This window comes from Ovis canadensis, chromosome 2 (genome assembly GCF_042477335.2).
Source record: "Ovis canadensis isolate MfBH-ARS-UI-01 breed Bighorn chromosome 2, ARS-UI_OviCan_v2, whole genome shotgun sequence".
NCBI lineage: Eukaryota > Metazoa > Chordata > Mammalia > Artiodactyla > Bovidae > Ovis > Ovis canadensis.
The window spans coordinates 96,754,957-96,776,983 of NC_091246.1; the positions used below are offsets into that span (position 1 = coordinate 96,754,957).

At 44.5% G+C, this 22,027-nt stretch overlaps 2 protein-coding genes across 4 annotated transcripts in view; one reads left to right on the forward strand and one right to left on the reverse strand.

Moving 5' to 3' along the window:
- Nucleotides 1-18,408, reverse strand: part of MOB3B (MOB kinase activator 3B) — a 250,687-nt gene extending 232,279 nt beyond the window's left edge. The window contains exon 1 of one of the 3 annotated variants that reach the window (XR_011253948.1): nt 18,127-18,390. The gene's annotated coding sequence lies outside the window, so the exon portion shown is untranslated. Of the gene's footprint in view, nt 1-18,126 lie in introns of all 3 variants that reach the window. The other 2 variants (XM_069574159.1, XM_069574160.1) reach the window with 2 other exon arrangements.
- Nucleotides 12,504-13,151, forward strand: IFNK (interferon kappa). The gene has a single exon (XM_069574161.1). It carries the CDS (start codon nt 12,504-12,506, stop codon nt 13,149-13,151), a length of 648 nt encoding a protein of 215 aa, XP_069430262.1.
- Nucleotides 18,409-22,027: the final 3,619 nt, after the last annotated feature.

Consider the following 22,027-nt stretch of genomic DNA (forward strand, 5'->3'; position numbering starts at 1 on the left):
CATCCAACCCAGTATTTCTCATGATGTACTCTGCATGGAAGTTAAATAAGCAGGGTGACAATATACAGCCTTGATGTACTCATTTCCCGATTTGGAACAAGTCTGTTGTTCCATGCCCAGTTCTAACTGTTGCTTCTTGACGTGCATACAGATTTCTCAAGAGGCAGGTCAGGTGGTCTGGCATTCCCATCTCTTTCAGAATTTTCACAGTTTGTTGTGATCCACACAGTCAAAAGCTTTGGCATAGTCAATAAAGTAGAAGTTGATGTTTTTCTGGAACTCTCTTGCTTTTTCGATGATCCAGAGGATGTTGGCAATTTGATTTCTGGTTTCTCTGCCTTTTCTAAATGCAGCTTGAACATCTGAAAGTTCATGGTTCACATACTGTTGAAGTCTGGCTTGGAGAATGTGAGCATTACTTTGCTAGTGTGTGAGATGAGTGCAATTGTGCAGTACTTTGAACATTCTTTGGCATTACCTTTTCTTTGGGATTGGAAAGAAAACTGACCTTTTCCAGTCCTGTGGCCACTGCTGAGTTTTCCAAATTTGCTGGCATATTGAGTACAGCACTTTCACAGCATCATCTTTTAGGATTTGAAATAGCTGAATTGGAATTCTATCACCTCCACTAGCTTTGTTCATAGTGATGCTTCCTAAGGCCCACTTGACTTCAAATTCCAGAATGTCTGGCTCTAGGTGAGTGATCACACCATCGTGGTTATCTAGGTCGTGAAGTTCTTTTTTTGTATAGTTTTACTGTGTATTCTTGCCACCTCTTCTTAATTTCTTCTGCTTCTGTTAGGTCCATACCATTTCTGTTCTTTATTGTGCTCATCTTTGCATGAAACATTCCCTTGGTATCTCTAATTTTCTTGAAGAGATCTCAAGTCTTTCCCATTCTATTGTTTTCCTCTATTTCTTTGCATTGATCACTGAGGAAGGCTTTCTTATCTCACCTATTCTTTGGAACTCTGCATTCAGATGGGTATATCTTTCCTTTTCTCCTTTGCCTTTTGCTTCTCTTCTTTTCTCAGCTATTGGTAAGGCCTCCTCAGAAAACCAGTTTGCCTTTTTGCCTTTTGCATTTCTTTTTCTTGGGGATGTTCTTGATCACTGCCTCCTGTACAAAGTCACAAACCTCTGTCCATAGTTCTTCAGGCACTCTGTCTATCAGATCTAATCCCTTGAGTCTATTCCTCACTTCTACTGTATAATCGTAAGGGATTTGATTTAGGTCATACCTGAATGATCTAGTGTTTTCCCCTTTCTTCAATTTAAGTCTGAATTTGGCAATAAGGAATTCATGATCTGAGCCACAGTCAGCTCCCAGTCTTATTTTTGCTGACTGTATAGAGCTTCTCCATCTTCACCTGCAAAGAATATAATCAATCTGATTTTGGTATTGACCATCTGGTGATGTCCATGTGTAGAGTCTTCTCTTGTGTTGCTGGAAGAGGGTGTTTGCTATAACCAATGCGTTCTCTTGGCAAAACTCTGTTAGACTTTGACCTGCTTCATTTTGTACTCGAAGGCCAAATTTGCCTGTTACTACAGGTGTTTCTTGACTTCCTACTTTTGCATCCCAGTCCTCTATAATGAAACGGACATCTTTTTTGGGTGTTAGTTCTAGAAGGTCTTGTCTTCATAGAACCATTCAACTTCAGCTTCTTCAGCATTACTGGTTGGGGCATAGACTTGGATTACTGTGATACTGAATGGTTGCCTTGGAAATGAACAGAGATCATTCTGTCATTTTTGAGACTGCATCCAAGTACTACATTTCAAACTCTTGCTGACTATGAAGGCTACTCCATTTCTTCTAAGGGATTCTTGTCCACAGTAGTAGATATGATGGTCATCTGAGTTAAATTCACCCATTCCTGTCCATTTTAGTTCCTTGCTTCCTCAAATGTTCACGTTTACTCTTACCATTTCCTGTTTGTCCACTTCTAATTTGCCTTGATTCATGGACCTAACATTCCAGGTTCCTATGCAATATTGCTCTTTACAGCACTGGAGTTTACTTCCATTACCAGTCATATCCACAATTGGGTGTTGGTTTTGCTTTGGCTCCATCTCTTCATTCTTTCTGGAGTTATTTCTCCACTGATCTCCAGTAGCATATTGGGCACCTACTGACCTGGGGAGTTCATCTTTCAGTGTCCTGTCTCTTTGCCTTTTCTTAGTGTTCATGGGGTTCTCAAGGCAAGAATACTGAAGCGGTTTGCCATTCCCTTCTCCAGTGGACCACATTTTGTCAGAACTCTCCACCATGACCTGTCCATCTTGGGTGGCCCTACACAGCACGGCTCATAGTTTCATTGAGTTAGATAAGGCTGATCCATGCGATCAGTTTGTTTAGCTTTCTGTGATTATGGTTTTCATTCTCTCTGCCCTCTGATGGTTATGGAAGCTTCCTGATGGGAGAGACTGACTGAAGGGGAAACTGGGTCTTGTTCTGATGGGCAGGGCCATGTTCAGTAAATCTTTAATCCAAGAGTCTCTGGCAGAGGCATGGGTTGGGGCACTAAGTACAGGGTGTGTGCATGGGACCTTTTGAAGGAGGTCACCATTATCTTCATTATCTCCACCATAGTTTGGCCTCAGGGCAAACAACAGGGAGGGAACACAGCCCCACCCATCAACAGAAATTTGGATAAAAGATTTACTGAAATTGTCTTCTTTACTGTCTGAAAATCTGGACACTGTATGAAGACACAAATCTTCACCTCTTTATCTTTTACACTATCTTGTTTCAGGCATCATATCCTCAAAGAAGAATAAATGGATGGATGGATGAAATTATAGGGAACAGATCATTTTAGCCCTCATTGTCCAATGGATCTTCCATGAGAAACAGTGTTATCACATTTAGCAGTGAGTATTACTGCCATCTACCAGTGGGGAAGGTTATAGGGTAACGCCAATTTCTGCTCCCTTAAGTGCACTATTCCTGGAAATATAAAGTTTTAGCATTGAGGCCTTAAATGTATGGGTTCTGTTCTTATATAAAAAATGTTTGAGTTTACAAAATTAATAGTTCCAAGAGGATGTCTTAACATTTAATTATCTACAACATTTGGGGCACAAGGCTATCTTCACTTTGAATTTTAAGCTCTCCAAGTTACAAAAAAGCCTTCTCAGAAGAGAAAAAAGTCCCCTTGATGCCAAGTCAAACCACAGGCTGCCTGCTTGAGTTCCCACATCCAGAACTATCACCCTTAGACGAGTATGGCAAAGCAAGCCCACAACTTCATAGAAGTCCAACACACACTTCACTTTTGCTGATGGCACTGGATCAATATGACAAAATAGTCTGTATTCCCAGCTTTGGCTAAATGGAAGAGAGTCATGCCTACAGACAGTTTTCCCCTAAGTTCCTCTGTACGTATAATAGGAAACACAGAAATGGATCTGGGCAGGGACTCTGGAAATGTCTGGGCAGTTTCTCTACACTGAGTGTCCTGGGAATGCCAACATATGTGACTACACTTTTCCACACTTGGAGCCCTGGTGAAGAAAGGCTATCCCAATCCAGAACTCATGAACCCTGTCTCACAGCTCGACAGGAGAAAACTCAACAAGCTGCTGCAGAAAGCTTCAAGAAACTTTGCACTGGCCATGTAACATCCACCTGCACCGAGGGAGGTTACAAGATTCAGCCTTGGGACTTCCCTGGTGGTCCAGTGGCTAAGAATCCACCTGAGAATGCAGGGGACATGGGTTAGATCCCTGGTCCAGGAAGATTCGACATGCCATGGGGCAACTAAGCCCATGCATCACAACTACTGAGTCTGTGCTCCAGTTCAAGAGAAGCCATGACAAGGAGAAACCAGAGTACCGCAACTACAGAGTAGCCCTGGCTCGCTGCAACTAAAGAAAGCCCACACACAGCAACGAAGACCCAGCACAGCCAAAATTAATTATTAATTTTTGAAAAAAAAAATTCAGCCTTGCAATACATGTGGTGGTGATGGTGGTGGCAGTTACTTCTGTAAGGAAGTTGCTGGGTCTTTGTCCTGAAAATCCTACTGCACTCTCTTTCAGAAAGACTGCAGGAAAAACTTCCCCCAGGACTCAGCACCAAGAAGAGCTTTGCTTTGGGACTTCCGTGGTAGTCTAGTGGTTAAGATTATGAGCTCCCAATGCAGGGGATCTGGGTTTGATCCCTAGTCAGGGAACTAAGATCCCCCATGCCATGTGATATGGCCACATACAAAAAAAAAAGAAGAGCTTTGCCTCTACTGAGGATTCAGCTTTGCTGCTAGTTTGTTTTATCTCTTGGATACCGTGGTTACTGTGTGTGTGTATTAGTCACTGAGTCGTGTCTGACTGTTTGCAACCTCACTGACTGTAGCCTGCCAGACTCCTCTGTCCGAGAAATTCTCCAGGCAAGAATACTGGAGTGGGTTGTCATTTCCTTCTCCAGGGGATCTTCCTGACCCAGGGTTCAAACTCGGGTCTCCTGCATTGCAGGCAGATGCTTTACCATCTGAGATACTCGGGAAGCAAGGCATAGTTCCGCCTTGCTTCTAGAAAGCCTAGAGACAGATTTGCAATCTTTCTTCCACAACGACACTAGACATTATGACAAGCACACTTATGTTCAGACTGCACCTGTCTTCATCTTGTTTTCTTGCTCTTGTTTTCTCTCAACTCTAATTTCTTGAACTGTTTTTATTCTCCTGTGTTATATATATGTATGTGTGTATGCTCAGTGGCTCAGCTGCATCTGACTCTTTTGTGACCCCATGGACCGTAGCATGCCAGGCTCCCGTGTCCATGGGATTTCCCAGGCAAGAAAACTGGAGCAGGTTGCCATCTCCTCCTCCAGGGGATCTTCCCAACCCAGGGACAGAACACACATCTCCTGCATTGGCAGGCAGATTCTTTACCACTGAGTTACCTGAGAAACCCATAAATATACTTATAAGCTTCTTCAGATCCTTTTGGGAATGAAATACACACACAGTGGATTTTATACCAAACCTTTAGAACCTCTACATCTTGCAAATATACAACTTGGGCTCAGATAGACCTGGGTTTGAAACCTAATTCTGTGGATTTCCAGATACGTGATATCAGGCAAGTTACCTAATACTTCCAAGTTTCCATTTCCTTCTCTTTAAACTGAGGGTAATAACATCTATTAACTATGACCAACCTAGACAGCATATTAGAAAGCAGAGACATTACTTTGCCAACAAAGGTCCGTATAGTCAAAGCTATGGTTTTTCCAGTGGTCATGTATGGATGTAAGAGTTGAGCCACAAGGAAAGCCAAGAACCGAAGAATTGATGCTTTTGAACTTTGGTGTTGGAGAAGACTCTGGAGAGTCCGGTGGACTGCAAGGAGATCCAACCAATCCATCCTAAAGGAGCTCAGTCCTGGGTGTTCATTGGAAGGACTGATGTTGAAGCTGAAATTCCCATACTTTGGCCACCTGATGCAAAGAACTGACTCACTGCAAAAGACCCTGATGCTGGGAAAGATTGAAGGCAGGAAGAGAAGGTAACAACAGAGGATGAGATGGTTGGATGGCATCACTGACTTGATGCACATGAGTTTGAGCAAGCTCTGGGAGTTGGTGAGGGACAAGGAGGCCTGGCATGCTGCAGTCCATGGGGTTGCAGAGTCAGACACAACTGAGCAACTCAACCAAACTGAATAACATCGATTAATATATTGTGTAGTGGCTATGAGAATTAAAGATAATTTACATAAAGAGTTGGTACTTACTATCTACTATGTAAACAGTATCTTTACTGTAATTAGTAACTGTGCAGATTGTCACCAAAGAATACCAAAGGCAATGTCTGGAAGACATGACGACACATGAAAACATGGACAACTTCATCTGACTATGGAAGCAGGGACTGGAATGATATGTCTACAAGGCAAGGAACACCGAGGATTTCCAGCACTAACCAGAAGCGAGAAGAGGCAAGAGTCTTCCCTTGAAGGTTTGGTGGGAACACGGCCCTAATGACATTTTCATTTTGGACTTCTAGACTCTGGAACTATTAAGGAATAAATTTATATTGTTGTAAGCCACATTGTTCATGGAAATTTACTACCGCAGTCCTGGGAAACTATCAATACTACATTCTCCAACACTTGTAGCCCCAACTGGCAGAAGTGAAATAACCAAGCCAACTTTCAGTCCCATTGACATCTGCCAAGAACTCACGGATACATATCTGGCTTGTTTCATGAGGGGCATATGCTGGAAGATCACAAAGGAGGAAAAAGAGGAAGGAGAGGCTTTGATTTTAGGCTTAAATGAATTAACTGCCCTCTCTGACTCTACCCCCAAGTACCACTGTGACCTTGGGCAAGTCACTTTATCCCTCTAACCCCAAGTCTGTCTCTCAGTGCCCTTCCAACCCTAAATTCTAGGATTTAGAGTCTGTACTTCACAGGTTAGCTAGAGGCAGGAGAGTTGTCAGGAAGAAAAGAGCCCCCTCAGCATGGCACCCCATGGCTCTACTAGATTATTCTAGACAACATCCCCAAAACCAGGCATTGCTCAGATACTAAAAAAAAAAGCCTAAAATTTGGAGCATGTGAATTTTCTGTCAAAGAAAAGTCCACTTAAATTTTTCCATAATAATGCCTTTCTTTGTTCTTTATAAATGTTAGGAAATCTTATGACCACATGCAAGCTGACAGGAATTTTAAAAAGATACTACCCTTCTCTCTGCCATGGCAATTCCTTTCAAAATTTTTATCCAAGACAAAAGGACATCTCTGTCTATCTCTCACTCCACTCTCGCTGATTTTCCAAACTACAGGCACATTTGGATATGGTCTGGGGTGAAATCCACATCTATTCAGTGGGTAAAAGAGAGGGTTATTCTGGGAGGTTACCTCTTCTCATCTGAAATGCTTACCACCATCTCAAAAGTGAAAGCCCCATTAGTGTTAAAATGAACCAAGAGCAACAAGAGTAGAACAAGGATTCGGATGGAAGCTGTTCTGATGAACCCCAAACTGGGTAGGTTTTACCAATGGTGCATATTTATTTATGTACATACTTATTTCACCAGATGAAGTCTCTTTTCATCAGGGATCCTTTTCTAAAAGCTCCAAGTAGCCCTGTGGAGGAAGTTACTCTATGCATCATTTGGGCTGTGAAAAAGAGACAGCGGGAAGTCTGTCTGCTCAGCCTCCCTAAGGGTGATGTACCGCACATGATACAGAGATGTGACAACATGCAGGGGAGGGGGAAGTCCTGATTTTGGAACCACTTAGCAGTTTCTTCAGCACAAGTTAACACCCAAACTTAAGAAGCATAAAAACATCACCTGGCAGGCTTCTATTCAACAAACATCGATGTCTTTATTGAAGAAGTACTATGCTTACAAAACTGAGTAAGAGATATGTCTTGCCTGGAGGCAAAGATGTATGAGTCAACCAAATAACACAGAACTATGTGATACTACCTGCATGGAGGTATGTTGGTGTTCATGACCTAACCAGCCCTGGGGAATCCCAAAGACAAAGCAATGGAAGGAGGGGATGCTGAATGAACGCTTCAGCTGCCATCTACCATTCTGTGAACTTCTCAAAACTCCCCAGCACCTGACTTTGCCCGCTCCATGTCTCTACACCAGAACTAAAACCAACAAATAACTTCCCTGTCACTGAGAGACACGGCTTCATTATCTTCCCTCGGTCATCCAACAAATAATTACTGAGTACTTAGTATGGGCAGGGTGCTGCGAAAGGCACTGAGCCTGTCTGATCCAGGTCTGGTGAGCCATTTTACCCTGAGCTTCATATTCACTAAGGATTTATAATAACACAGATTTAAAAACTCATATCATATCCAAATGATATCATATATACAGTCACAGAGATACAAGTTCCAGGCTTAAATTTCAAGGCATATCACAATCTTTATAATCCTGTTCTGGTAATTTTCAAAACACAAGTGCAAGTCTCCCTACTCCCATGCTATAGATCTGCAAGGAAGTGGTCCAGGTGTCTCTGCGTGTCTGTGGGCCCTGCAGGCATTCAAGAATGAGCCGCGGACAAGCCAGCTGTTGGACGTGTGCTCACAGAACTTAGTGTTTGGTGGGGAGACAAGATATCAAGCAAGGACCTACCACACTGATAACTGTGGTTGCTGCAGGGGAGAGAGACACGATGGGGAGTGGAGCTGGCAAGCCAGCTTTCACTTTATCTGAAGTGTTTAAATGTTTACCATATGAGCACATCCACCTATTACTTGTGGAGTCACTGTAAGTTTCTATATCAGGTACATCATCAAGAGAAGAACAAGGAAGAAAGGACTAGGCAAGAGGCGGCCCCCCGCGTGGGAGGCAATGGAGATGGGGGAAACACCAAGTCGTCACAGCGTCAGGGTTGGTCTGGGCTAAAACAGTTCCACATGACTTTGTGGTAGCCATGGTCTGCATGCCACGTGGAAAGCAGTGCTAGGCATGGATACAGCAAGGCTTCCCATCTTCGAGCTCCCTACTGGGCTCAATCACCTAGTGACCCCACAAACGCAATGACAAACTTACACGCACTGAGTAACGTAACGTGTATGATCAACATGTTAGGCTCACTCTGGTTCAAAACTTGCCTTTTCCTGGAGCGCTATCAATCTTACCGTACGATGCCAAATGCCCGTGAATGAGTCATGGCTATCTCGTCTAGACCAAGGTGTCTCATCTTCACTTTGTCAAATTGTGTCTCACCCATTACCAGTAACCATGTCATCCCCATGTCAAATTCACCCAGTTCCCCTGAAAACAGGACAGCCCTGATAATCACCTTTCCCCCGATCTAGAGAAATGAGAGCAGATATCATGGAATGATGCGTGCTAAGTCACTTCAGATCTGTCCAACTCTTTGAGACCCCATGGAGTGCAGTCCACCAGGTTCCTCTGTCCATGAGATTCTCCAACCAAGAACACTGGAGTGGGTTGCCATGCCCTCCTCCAGGGGATCTTCCCCACCCAGGAATCAAATGTGCATTTCTTATGTCTTCTGCTTTGGCAGGTGGGTTCTTTACCACTAGCTCCAAACTAGAAAGCCCTATGGAACAATGTTAGCATGCGAACATGTAGCCCACAGTGACAGACTGGGCAGTTGTGGCTCACAAATCATGGAATAAAAACATTTCCTTACACCATCGTTCTTTCTGACTTTCTCTTTGTACTTTGAGATGGAGTCAGATGGCATTGCTTTTACAGAAGAGAGGCATCACCAACACTGATCATCCAATAATGCTTCTGATCATGACAAGTATGTGTGACTGTGTGTGTGTACTATTTTGTCTTTGTATGGCAGGTACCCTCTTCAGAGTGTGCACAGGTGTCAGGGAGGGGTGCACAAGTAAAACCAGTGTAGAGAAACACAATCGAATGCCCCTGTGCATGAGGTGGACAGCTAGCAGAGGAAAAGTTTCCTGCAGAGGCCTTCGTGACCAAGTTGGGCTTCTCTGGTGGCTTAGATGGTAAAGAGATTGCCTGCAGCATGGGAGACCCTGGTTCAATCCCTGGGTCAGGAAGATTCCCTGAAGAAGGAAATGGCAACCCACTCCAGTATTCTTGCCTGGAAAATCCTATGGACAGAGGAGCCTGGCAGGCTACAGCCCATGTGGTCACAAAGAGTTGGACATGACTGAGCCACTTCACTTTACTTCTGCTCTAAGAGGTCAGTGGGGCTGGCATGGAATATAGGCTTGCCAGATAAAATATAGGACACCCAGTTAAATTTAAATTTTAGATAAATAATGAAGGATTTTTAGTACAGGTACATCCCAAATATTGCATGGGTCTTCTGTACTTTTATTTGTTAAATCAGGCAATTCTAATGGTGGAAGAGGTAGACGACATGCATGTCAATCATCTTTCCTTTCTTGTCGTGAATATTGTCAACATCATCAGCACATGAGGAATGAGGAGCATGCTATAATAAAGACTTCCGGTACCCAAAAGACTCAGAACATGCTTGCTTCTTCAGCCACGGACTCCTTGAGATCATGGACTTATCTTACCCATCCTTCTTCAAGAGCTAGCCCAGTGACTGGCATGCAGCAGATGCTAAAAATACGGTTTTGAATAAATGAGGATAAAATGTGGAATGACAATAAAGGGAAGAAATTTGAGTTAAGGTGGATAAGATGACAAAACTGTCCCTGACAGAAAATACAGGGACCTTCAAGGTGGTGGACAATAGCCAAATTGCCAGCCATCTCCATCACCCACTGGCAGAACCTACTAGCACAGTTCAACTGAACAAACTCTTAGCTTGGTTAGTACAATGAAACTGTCTCAAAGCAGCAGGAACTATGCTAAGTTCCCTGAGTGAGTAGAGCCAGAGGGACACAAAATTGGGAGTTCAGCACGCATACAATTATTTACTTTAAAAAGCCAAAATTAAGGAGGACAAAGCACTGTAAAAGCCCCAAAGAGAAACAAGCAGTTCTGACTGAGACAATTCAAACAGCTTTAGGAATAAGAAGTAGTGTGAGGAATGGGAGGAGGTCTGGCCTTCAAAAGACATTGGCATTTTATAAACATATATTTGTTGTTATGCATACATACACACAGAGTTTATAAATGCATAGTTCATACTTATTTTTCTTAATGTTTGCAGCATACATATATCTGGATTTTTTTTTCTGTACATATATGCATGTGTTTATATTTAACAGACTCTATATACTACCATGTAAACTTGCTTTTAAGTTGCAAAGCTTGCCCATCCAAGTAACCAAGTATAATCCCACAGCATAATTTTGACTGCTTGCACAGACATTTTCTACTGATGATTTACTTAACCAAGTACCTACTGCTGAACATTTTAATTGTTTTCAGTTTTTTGATGTGATGAACTTCCTGACAGGTAAGTCCTTAGAGACATCCATCATTATTTCTTAGAGACAAACTCCTAGAGGGAGAATTCTGAGTCAAAGATCATGTACATTTTTAAGGCTTTTGATATATATCACCATTTTGCTCTCCAAGAAGTCTGTGTCAGTTTATAATCCTATATAAAAGGTCTCATTTTCCCGATTATTTTTCTAAGTTAGTCATCCCACAAAATATCTCTGCAAAATCAGAGTTTATACAAAGAGAGCATATAAAGTAACATATGTAGTAGGTTTTCTTCTCAAAATAAATCAGTCCAAAAAGCCAGGATTTTAACAAATCTCACTTGTCTACAATTAGTCCTTGGTGCAGCCAATTAATTTAGACATGAACATTTTAAGCCAAATTTCCAGTCAAAGGCTGCCATGCTTGAGGAACTGTGGTTGCTCACCATTCTCAAATGACTTTATTAAAAATTAATGCATTTTTTAAGGTGGTAATTAAAACTAGCCTTCTTTAATGGCATCCCATTTCAGGGTCCTAGAGGGAAAAAATCCATTTTCTTTGACCATACCAGAAGAAGCTTACCTGGTAAAAGAAAGGGAAAATCATACATGGTGGATAGCCATCATTAACCCAGGAATATTCGTCCAGGTGTGAATTAGTTTGGCTAAAGTGGGTGATCACCTACTCACATACCTCCTCAAAAACAAATAAGAACAAAAGATCTTTACAGCACACAGAGCTTCTCAGCAAGCAAGAAAATAAAACTAAAGTTTTAAAATACTGCTAAACCACATCTAAAAGTTTAGATACTATAAGAGAGAAGTTAATGAGGCAGAAAAATATTCCCCAGTATACAAGCCCCTGGAGGATTTCTGAGAAAGAGATCAGAGGCATACAAAATGCTAGGTGGGGATGGTAAGTGCTGGTTCAGGTTTCACTACAGGAAAGGACAGTTGGAGAGTTCCAACATTTTCTAGTGGCAATACAAAACTAAGCTGGTCTAGTCTTCTATGCGATAAGTGCCATGCTCAATGATCCACACTGTTTTTCATCTTTCTTGAGACACAAAAAACTCAAATAAAAGAGAAAATATCCAAATATAGAAGTTTAACAAGACTGGAAAAAACCCTCAACCATGTTATGTTCTAGTGGCCTTGCAATCAAATAATCACAGTCATTTGGTCAACGTCTACGATTAACTCCGTGAGAAAAGAGGTTTGGTTATAGGGCCAGGTACAAAAAAATATTTTCTTAGAGGATCGCTCTCTCTTATGTAACAGCATTGGGTGAGCAAGTGTATAGAATCATAGCTTTCGGGGCTTTCTGAAACAGTCTGCATCTGTCTCGTGCTGAGGATTGTATCATACTGGGATGGGTCATCCAGCCATTGATGATAACACAATCATAATGCTCTGCTCACTTTTCTCAAAAAAAAAAAAAAAAAAAGACAGCACTTCCAAAGTCAGCGTAGTCACCCCAAATCTAAAAAGCCTCACAGGCAAAGAAGCTGAAACGCTGAGTATCATAAAATGATTAATGCAAAAACTCCTCCCCACTGAAGATACCCAGGTGTATAAAAGGCACACGAAGGAATACTTCAGACCTAAAACCTCATTGTCAACCTCTGAGTCTTGTGGATTTTTCACCTCCATGGGTGAGGGGGAAAAAATGATCACCAAGCCTGATGGGATTCGAAAGTATGTGAGGCTGGCGTGCCTCATGGGTCTGTTCATCACTGGCATCCTCTCTCTGGACTGTAACTCGCTGAATGTTCACCTGAGGAGAGTCACCTGGCAGAATCTGCGACTTCTGAGCAGGATGAGCAATTCATTTCCTATAGAGTGTCTACAAGAAAGAAAAGCTTTTGAGTTGCCCCAAGAGATCCTCTCATACACCCAGCCTCTGATGAGGAACATCAAGGAGGCCTTCTATGAAATGACCAGACAGGCCTTCCACATCTTCACTCAAGACACCTTCCAATCCACTTGGGAAGGGAAACAGCTGAGACAAATCCAGATCGGACTTGATCACCAGCTGCAGTACCTGGAGCAATGCTTGGAAGAAGAGGAGGAGGAAAATGAAGACGCAAGAGAGAGGGAAGAGCCTCTCTCAGCCAGAGAGGAGACTCTCAGGAGACCCTCAGGAGCTCCGGTCTTCCAGCCGAGCAACCTAGAACTGAGGAGATATTTCAACAGGATAGACAGGTTCCTCAAAGATAAGAAACACAGTCACTGTGCCTGGGAGATTGTCCGAGTGGAAATCAGAAGATGCTTCTACTTCTTTCAGAAACTCACAGCACTACTCAGGAGGAGATAAGGTATCGATGTATTCTAAGAATTAAAATCCTGTTTCTCCCAGAATCTTGTTTTCCTTCTCGTCCTCCTTCATCTTCTTTTTAAGGCTTGTTGTGCCGTCCCATGGCTCCCCTCGACTGGATTATTGGTGATTTGGGTAATGGTCATTTTTTTCTGAAGTTTGGCCTTGCAGCATCGGCCACATTCACCTCTCTAAACAAGGTGATGCCTACCACCCCCTGGGTGATCAAGAGTCTTGTTAGGAAGTCCTGAAGACAGTTTTAGAGGAGGACTTGCCCTCCCATCTGTTATTCTCTGTTCCTCTTCCCTTTTGCTCTTTTGTACTTGCTTAGCTTTGTTGCTTTTGAACTCCTCAAACCAATGGCCAGAGGACATGGCTCAGAGAATACTGCAAAATCTAACACCTCAATGACTTAGCTCTCTTGCTGCCAAGCTTGTTTATTCTAGGAAAGTTCAGCACGTTACAAGAGCCTGTACAAGATCCCATAGAGTTAAAACCTTTCCTGTCTCCCTACTCTTAAAAAAAAAAGAAAATGGAAATTTTGGACCCATTTGCTTCTCAGCCTGGTTTGGTTAAAATGATAGAAAGTTTGCGGGTTGGTATTTTATTACTGTAAGAGAGTGAAGATCCGTAATGATATTAGATGGTTGAATGAGATGACCATTAAAGTCTCATTCAACCTTTAAGAGCTTATGATTCTAATACAAAGAGCATTGTTCATTCCCAATACATATTATGTGATTTTGACACTTAAAAGCATGGAAAATGCTGCAGAGAAGTTTAATATCTGTCTTTTTTTTGGTTTGTTTTGTACCTGAAATGAAATACCTATGGTTAGACTATGAAAGAATTTCACACTGGATTCTTTCCAACTAGAAGGCCACTTTCTGCTTGTTAAATAAACTAATCTTCTTACTCATACACGACATTTTAATATACTTTATCTTTTTGAAAGTTATTTTGTACCTAGATTATGCAGATTATTTCCTTAAATTTCCTTGTGTGGTCCTTCATCTGTATTAATTCACCTTCCAGTTGAAATGAATTTTCTCTACCTTTCTCTCTCCCTTCTACTCCATTTCAGAATCATCTACCTTCAAGCAAGAATTTACAGAGAGATTGTGACTACCCAAATGCATCACAGAGAGTATCCAGTTCAACTCTTGGAAGGCCTTTACTTGCTATTGTTTTCATAGCATGCTGCTAAACGGTTTAGACTCAAGATTCATCCGTAGTTGAATAGTTAAACTCCAACATAGCTGTACTGAGAAAGTATTAAAATAAAACTCAGTTCAAAAGTTAGAAGAAACGTTTAAAAGAACAAGAACTAGTTGTGGATCACAGTATACTGGTTACCAGTAGAAGGATCAGACAATAAAACAAGTTCATATCATCCACTGAGTAACAATAACTCATCAGTAAGTGTTGTAAATTTTTAAAAAGCATTACAAGCTATAAAGGAATTGGGACATGCAAGCTACAAAGCAGAAAGTATACATTTGATGTTTTCCATGAATTTCTCTAATAATGCCTTTGCATGATCTCCTTAATGATTCTCCTGGGACCATGTCAGTTACTTTAGCAACTGATGGTTGCAGTCTTGTCAAATGTTTGCAATAATGCAAAAGGAAAGAAAATCAGCACTTCTAGTCAATAAAGCTTGTCTGATTGTACCAGCAGGGGCAGAAGTCACAATGGGATGCTTTTATTAAGAGCACCACTAGTCAGAAAAAGGAGAATATTCTCACTGAAAAATAGGTAAGGACACAAACTGGTAACATCACAAGAAATACTAACAGACAATATGAAAAATGTTTATTCTCATTTGTGATTAGAGAAATGTAAAAGAAGGTAATAAGATACTGCCCTCTCATCAGTCTGGTAGAGATTTTTTTAAAAAAGTGATAACGTAGAGTATCAGTGGGGTGCAGGGTACAGAAGAAAAAAATCCCATGTATTGATAGGGAAATGGTAACTGGCACAAGTTTCCTACAGAACAATATAGCAATCTTAAATGTCATTTAAAAAAAAGTACATTAACCCCTTAGACCTAGTTATCCTATCTCCAGAAATCCATGTAAGCAATTGGATAAGATCGTTCGATGGAGCCTTATTTATAATATCCCCCCCCCCCTTCTGTTTTAATTTTCACCTCTGTATTTTTTTGTTTTTTCAATGCTGGGGAGGGTCTTCTTCTAATTCTAAAATTAAAGAAGTCATACAAGCTTATCTCTCACTATAATTACCCTGTTTTCTTTACTGGAGTAGACTGGGACAGACATTGCCCTTTCACTTTGTTAATGATGCTTTTAGATACTTCTCCAGCAACTCAGGCGCTTCTTGCTTTTCTAGTGTTGCTGCTGCTAAATTTCAAAGGAATCCTTCCTTGGGGATCATTTTCATAATGTACTATTTGTAAAGTGCCTTCTGGTGCTTCTAACATTTTGCTTTCTTTCTTCTGTGGGTCCCACTGGTAACATCCAGAAATTACTGGAGAATGTGTTCTGTGTGTCCTCTCTGCCGACTTAGTCTCCTTTGTTCTTCTTTATTAAATGGAAGCTCCAAAGTTCCCACTCTGGTAAAGCAAACTCCTGTAGCTGTACACAGGCACAGTGTCTACTTAAAACCTTCCAGTGGGCACAAGGTCCCATACAGAAGCTTCCTCCCTCCCCTGGCTTGGGGCACAGATCAAAAAGTGAAGGATTAAAAAAAAAAAAAAGAGCCTCCCTAAGCCATCCTGGGACAGGCACTGACTGTATGTCAGACAGAAAAAGCTAACACTAGTATATGTAAGGCTATGTGCAGGTATACATTCCAACAGTCTCCCCTCACCAGCTAAGCAACTCTGGGAGCACCAGCTAAGCAACTCTGGGAGCACCAGCTAAGCAACTCTGGGAGCACCATCTGCGGACCCTGCCCTCTGAGAGTGGCTACTACGTTTTTGCCCAAATTCTATTCCCCCTATCCTCCGAGGCATAGTCGATTTACAATATTATATTAGTTTCAGGTGTAAGTCCTAGGTCTTTAATAATCCTCGGTCACTAAGAATAAGCACCACGTGTAAGCACACAACTTGATAGGAAAGGCAGAGTAATAATAGGGTCGTTATAATCTCACTGGCGCGCTCACGGGGGAATTCGGTCCCCAGACACAGATTCGCAGGGACTGGGAAACGTCTACACAGTCAGTGCTGAGTCCTCCATGTCTGCTCTTACCAAATGTTGAGAGGGTTCCCGGGCTTTAAACTGGAGCGCTGTGAGAAGTCAGGACCCCAGGTTCATTCTGGAGGGAGCCACTTCACTCCTATTTCTAAGCAAAGTCTCGAGGCTTCCTAGGTTATTTCTACATCTCCATTCGTGAGTGGCTCGGCGATACAGAATCCGCCTGCAATGCAGGAGACTCAGAAGACCCGAGTTACAGAAGGGGACCCTTCCCGACATGGATGGGGAAGATCCTCTGAAGAAGGAAATGTCAACCCATTCCAGTGTTCTTGCCTGGGAAAGTCCATGGACAGAGGAGCCTGGCGGACTACAGTCCACGGGGTCGCAAAAGAGTCGGACACAACTGAGCACAGCACTGCACACACGCCCTGCTTAGACTCGCCTGCCCTTCGGCGCCTGGAAACTCAGAGCCTTAGTCTCAGAGCCTTGGACTTAACTGTTTGCCTATCAGACTTGCCCTGATCCCGTCCCACCGCCTGGCAACGGGCCAACCACACGCCTTTAAGCGGAGATTGGAATCCACTGGAACTCACAGGAAAGGGGCACCCGGGATTGGGGCAGCACCTCGCTTCCACTCTCTCCCGCGAGCGGCACCTTCTGGATCTGTGCTCCGCCGCGCGCTAGGGATAAGATCTGAGAAATGCGCCCGGGGCCACAGGCAGCGGAGGAGGCGGGGAAAGCACAACTTTCCCTCCGCCCTCTCACCGCAAGGCCCGGGAGGGGCGGCCCCACAGGAGTCGGGCTCCTCGCCTTCCCCAGGCGGGCTCCCGGGCGCAAGCTGGCCGGGAGGCTGGCGTAGGGGGGCGGGGGAGGAGGACGAGAGGGGCTTCCTTGTCTCCAGAGCCCCGCCAGATGTTAGAAAGGCGAACAATAGGGGAAACGCCGAGAAACAAAAGGCCATTCGCCTGGATCTCCATCGGCTCTGTCGCGTGGTCCCTGCGAGGCGGTCGTCTGGGAGGGGTCAGGGAGGTGGGTAAGGGGGGGATCTTGAGAAGTCTGGGGTGTCGGTTTGGTACTTACTTGCCAGGCCCCGGGGGTCGGCCCTGTACCCTTCCAGAGGGGTCCAAAGGCAGGGAGGAGCAATCAGGAAAGTTGAAGGGCTTTCACCTTCCTGAGTGCAGGGAAAGGGAGGGGCTGGGATTCCAGATGTTTGACAGTTGTTGGCCCAGGGGTTCCGAAGGATTTGTACGCCCTTTACACACCCTCTCCCTCCGCGAAGCAGCAGCAGTCCCCGGGGCGACCCGGCCGACGCAGCGGAGTTCCCCTTAGCAGTCCCGAGCCGAGCCTCCGCCTTCAATACCAAGACGCCCTAAACGTGGTCCCCCTGCCCGGGCGCACTTTGGTAAAAGTTTGTCTTCCCGCCACCCACAGTCCAGCATGCACTCTGCAATCATCTGCGATTCGGGATGGATTCGGGGACAGAGTCGTACCGCCCCCTCCTCCCCAAGAGAAGAACGATTTCACTGATAGACCTTTAACATTCAAGGCCCCGGAGCCCGGGAGGACTCTCGTTCCAACCCGGGAAGGGAGCGGGAGGAGGCTGCCAGAAGCCAAGACGCGGGCAGGGGTCTGAGGCCGATTCCAGCCCCGGAAGCAGGCGGAGGGCGGGCGGGGAAACAGGGTCCGCCGCCTCCCGCCCTCCTGTTGCACTCGCCCCAGGTGTGCCCCGCACCTCTAAACCGCCCGGGCGCGACCCGGCGCGAGCGGCTGCGAGCTGCGCCACCTCCCCGCGCTCGGAGCGAGTTCTCACTCACCGTGGGGTTTTACCTTCAGCCCCGGGGCCCTGTCGGCTGCCCGCGCCGGGACAGCTGCAGGCGGCGCGAGAGGAAGACGGTGAACTCGGGGCAGGAGGGGCGACGCTCGCGGATCCAGTGAGGGGCTCCCAGGCCAGCGCGCGCGGTCTCAGCAAGCGCGCGGGCGAGCGAGCACCCGGCTCCAGCTGCCGCCGCCGCCGCCGCTCCAGAGCAGCCCCCACCGGCACCCGGAGCGCGGCTCCCTTGCGAGGGCGCGAGCGGAGCGGGGACCCCCTGGCGGCCGCCTTCGGAACGGCAGCTCCCTTGGGAAGGGACGTCAGGTCGCCTTAGGGTCATCTTCCCTCCGGAAAGAGGTGGGGAATGGACCGTCTGAGCGGGGCTCCCAGCCTCCTGGGAAAAACATTGACCCTTTGGCCAGGGCGAGGAGGAAGCTATCAGATCAGAAAGGATGCGTTCTGGATCCACCACGGTCACATCCAAAGCACCTAGAGAGGGGGAAATTGCTTACTTTCTCCAGGGTTTTTTGACTTGAAAAATGCTATGGACTGCCGGACAGAGAATAGCAGTAATCATTGGAAACTACTTCGAGATTCTAGCAAATTCACTAGAATAAGCTGAGAGTAATGAAATGAGCACGGACCTTGAATCCCAACCCACAGCCTGCCCCTTTATCTTTGTGTGATACTGGTCTATGACCTCTAAACCTCAGTATTCTCTGTAAATTGGGAAGAGCAGCGTCTACCTGCAAGGGTGGTACTAAAGGATAAACTAAACATAGAAGTATTCTTTGTTCATAGTAGGAGTCATGATATATAAGCCTCCTGAGGCAGAAAAAAAATGTCTTCCATATCTTTTTATTCCTCGTATAATAGCATCTTCGTCCACATTGACTGCGAAGAATACCAAATGACTAGGTATTACATTTTATAATTCTCAGTACACGCTTTAAAGAAGTATGGAAAGATATTAAGTAGAAACTAGACTACAGAGAAACATCTCTCCCCCAAAAGCTATTTCCACAACCACCAAGTGAGAACCTCTAAACCCACACTCATCCTTTGCAATATCAAGTCTGATACTATAAGAAATATTTAATAGTCATGGTCTAATGATATCAACCCTGAATTAAAGGATTCCACTGAATTTTGTGTCATTTGGCAATGCAAAGATATTGAAGACTGTGAATATAAAACTCAAACTCGAGAAGAAAAAATGGTCAGACACTAAAACCCATCCAACTAAGAATGTTTTGAGTCACTGTTGACTCATGCAATCTCATTTCTAAGCTGTCTCAACCCTCATTCACTTCTTTAAAGCTCCTTTTGTCCTTTGGCCTCAAGGCAATCAACTCTTCTTCCCCATCCAGAACAGTTAGGGTGAAAGTGTCTCTTAATTACCCTAGTTTACCTTTCCTAGTCCTTCTGTTTCACTCCTTTTCCCAAATTGGGAAAAGCCTGTTGCCTGCCCTAGAATTCTCGTTACAGAGTTTTTCTGTTCTGTCAAGAAGAGAGGAAAAATAAGTTTTTCTGTCTCAGAAACTAAAGAAGAACATCAAGAGCCAACTTCTGCTCTCGAACAAAGGGCTCAAGCTCCAGGGCACAGACGGGCAGAGTATGTGTAGGGCAAAGAAAACATTGGATTCTAATCAATAAGCACTGATGGAACTGTCTCTGCCTCTCTGCTTGGGTTTCAGCCTTGCCTCATCCCACTTCCTCCCCTTAGTGGCCCCTTCAATGGGGAGCAACAGTGAAGCTGGTGGGGGTGGGAGGAACCTTCATTATTTCCTGGCTAACTTTCACCAGTGAGTGGGGTCAGTATGATGAATCTTCCTGATCCAGCTTCCCTGCCTGTGAGCTGGTGACTGGAAGAGGATGGCGCAAACTTCAGAATCTGCTCTGAAAGGCCAGCATTTTAAATCCAAGCCCTCCTTGGTCCAGTTTCTTAGTCTATTCAGGCAACTGAAAGGAAATACTGTAGACTGGGTGGCTGATAAACAGAAACGACTTCTCACAGTTCTAGAGGCTGGGATGCCCAAGAGGAGCGCACTGGCAGATTTGGTGTTTGATGATGGCCCATTTCCTCACTGACATCTTTTCTCTGTGTCCTCACATGGCAGAAGGAGGCAAGGAAGCTTTCTCAGGCCTCTTTGCTGTTTTTGGTTGTTGTTTTCATAAATAATTTAGTTTTTGCTGCACACAGGCTTTCTCTAGTTGTGGCAAGTGGGGGGCTACTTTTCGTTATCGTGCACAGACTTCTTATTTGGTGGTCTCTCTTGTTGCAGAACTCAGGCCTAAGGCTCCAGACTTCAGTAGTTATGGCACATGGGCTCAGCAGTTGCAACCCCTAGGCTCTAGAGCACAGGTTCAGTAGTTGTGGTGCATGCTCTGAGGTATGTGGAATCTTAGGAATTGAACCTATGTTTCCTACACTGGCAGGCAGATTCTTATCCACTGAACCACCATGGAAGTCCTCTCAGGCCTCTTTGATAAGGGCACTAATTCTATTCACAAGGGTCCCTGCCCTTGTGACCTAGTTCAGTTCAGTTCAGTCACTCAGTTGTGTCCGACTCTTTGTAACCCCATGAATCGCAGCACACCAGGCCTCCATGTCCATCACCAACTCCCGGAGTTCACTCAGACTCACATCCATCAAGTCAGTGATGCCATCCAGCCATCTCATCCTCTGTTGTCCCCTTCTCCTTCTGCCCCCAATCCCTCCCAGCATCAGAGTCTTTTCCAATGAGTCAACTCTTCACATGAGGTGGCCAAAGTACTGGAGTTTCAGCTTCAGCATCATTCCTTCCAAAGAAATCCCAGGGCTGATCTCCTTCAGAATGGACTGGTTGGATCTCCTTGCAGTCCAAGGGACTCTCAAGAGTCTTCTCCAACACCACAGTTCAAAAGCATCAATTCTTTGGTGCTCAGCTTTCTTCACAGTCCAACTCTCACATCCATACATGACCACTGGAAAAACCATAGCCTTGACTAGACAGACCTTTGTTGGCAAAGTAATGTCTCTGCTTTTGAATATGCTATCAAGGTTGGTCATAACTTTCCTTCCAAGGAATAAGTGTCTTTTAATTAGAACTGGACATGGAACAACAGACTGGTTCCAAATAGGAAAAGGAGTATGTCAAGGCTGTATATTGTCACCCTGCTTATTTAACTTCTATGCAGAGTACATCATGAGAAACGCTGGGCTGGAAGAAACACAAGCTGGAATCAAGATTGCCGGAAGAAATATCAATAACCTCAGATATGCAGATGACACCACCCTTATGGCAGAAAGCGAAGAGGAGGAACTAAAAAGCCTCTTGATGAAAGTGAAAGAGGAGAATGAAAAAGTTGGCTTAAAGCTCAACATTCAGAAAACGAAGATCATGGCGTCTGGTCCCATCTCTCCATGAGAAATAGATGGGGAAACAGTGGAAACAGTGTCAGACTTTATTTTTGAGGGCTCCAAAATCACTGCAGATGGTGGTTGCAGCCATGAAATTAAAAGACGCTTACTCCTTGGAAGAAAAGTTATGACCAACCTAGATAGCATATTCAAAAGTAGAGACAATTTGCCGAGGAGATCAACCCTGGGATTTCTTTGGAAGGAATTATGCTAAAGCTGAAGCTCCAGTACTGTGTCCACCTCATGCAAAGAGTTGACTCATTGGAGAAGACTTCGATGCTGGGAAGGATTGGAGGCAGGAGGAGAAGGGGACGACCGAGGATGAGATGGCTGGATGGCATCATTGACTCGATGGATGTGAGTCTGAGTGAACTCCAGGAGTTAGTGATGGACAGGGAGGCCTGGAGTGCTGTGATTCATAGGGTCGTAAAGAGTTGGACACGACTGAGCGACTGAACTGAACTGAACTAAACTGAATTTCATGGCTGCAGTCACCATCTGC

Excerpts from the sequence above, each read along its gene's own strand:
- IFNK (XM_069574161.1), top strand. The coding sequence starts at position 12,504 with ATGATCACCAAGCCTGATGGGATTCGAAAGTATGTGAGGCTGGCGTGC.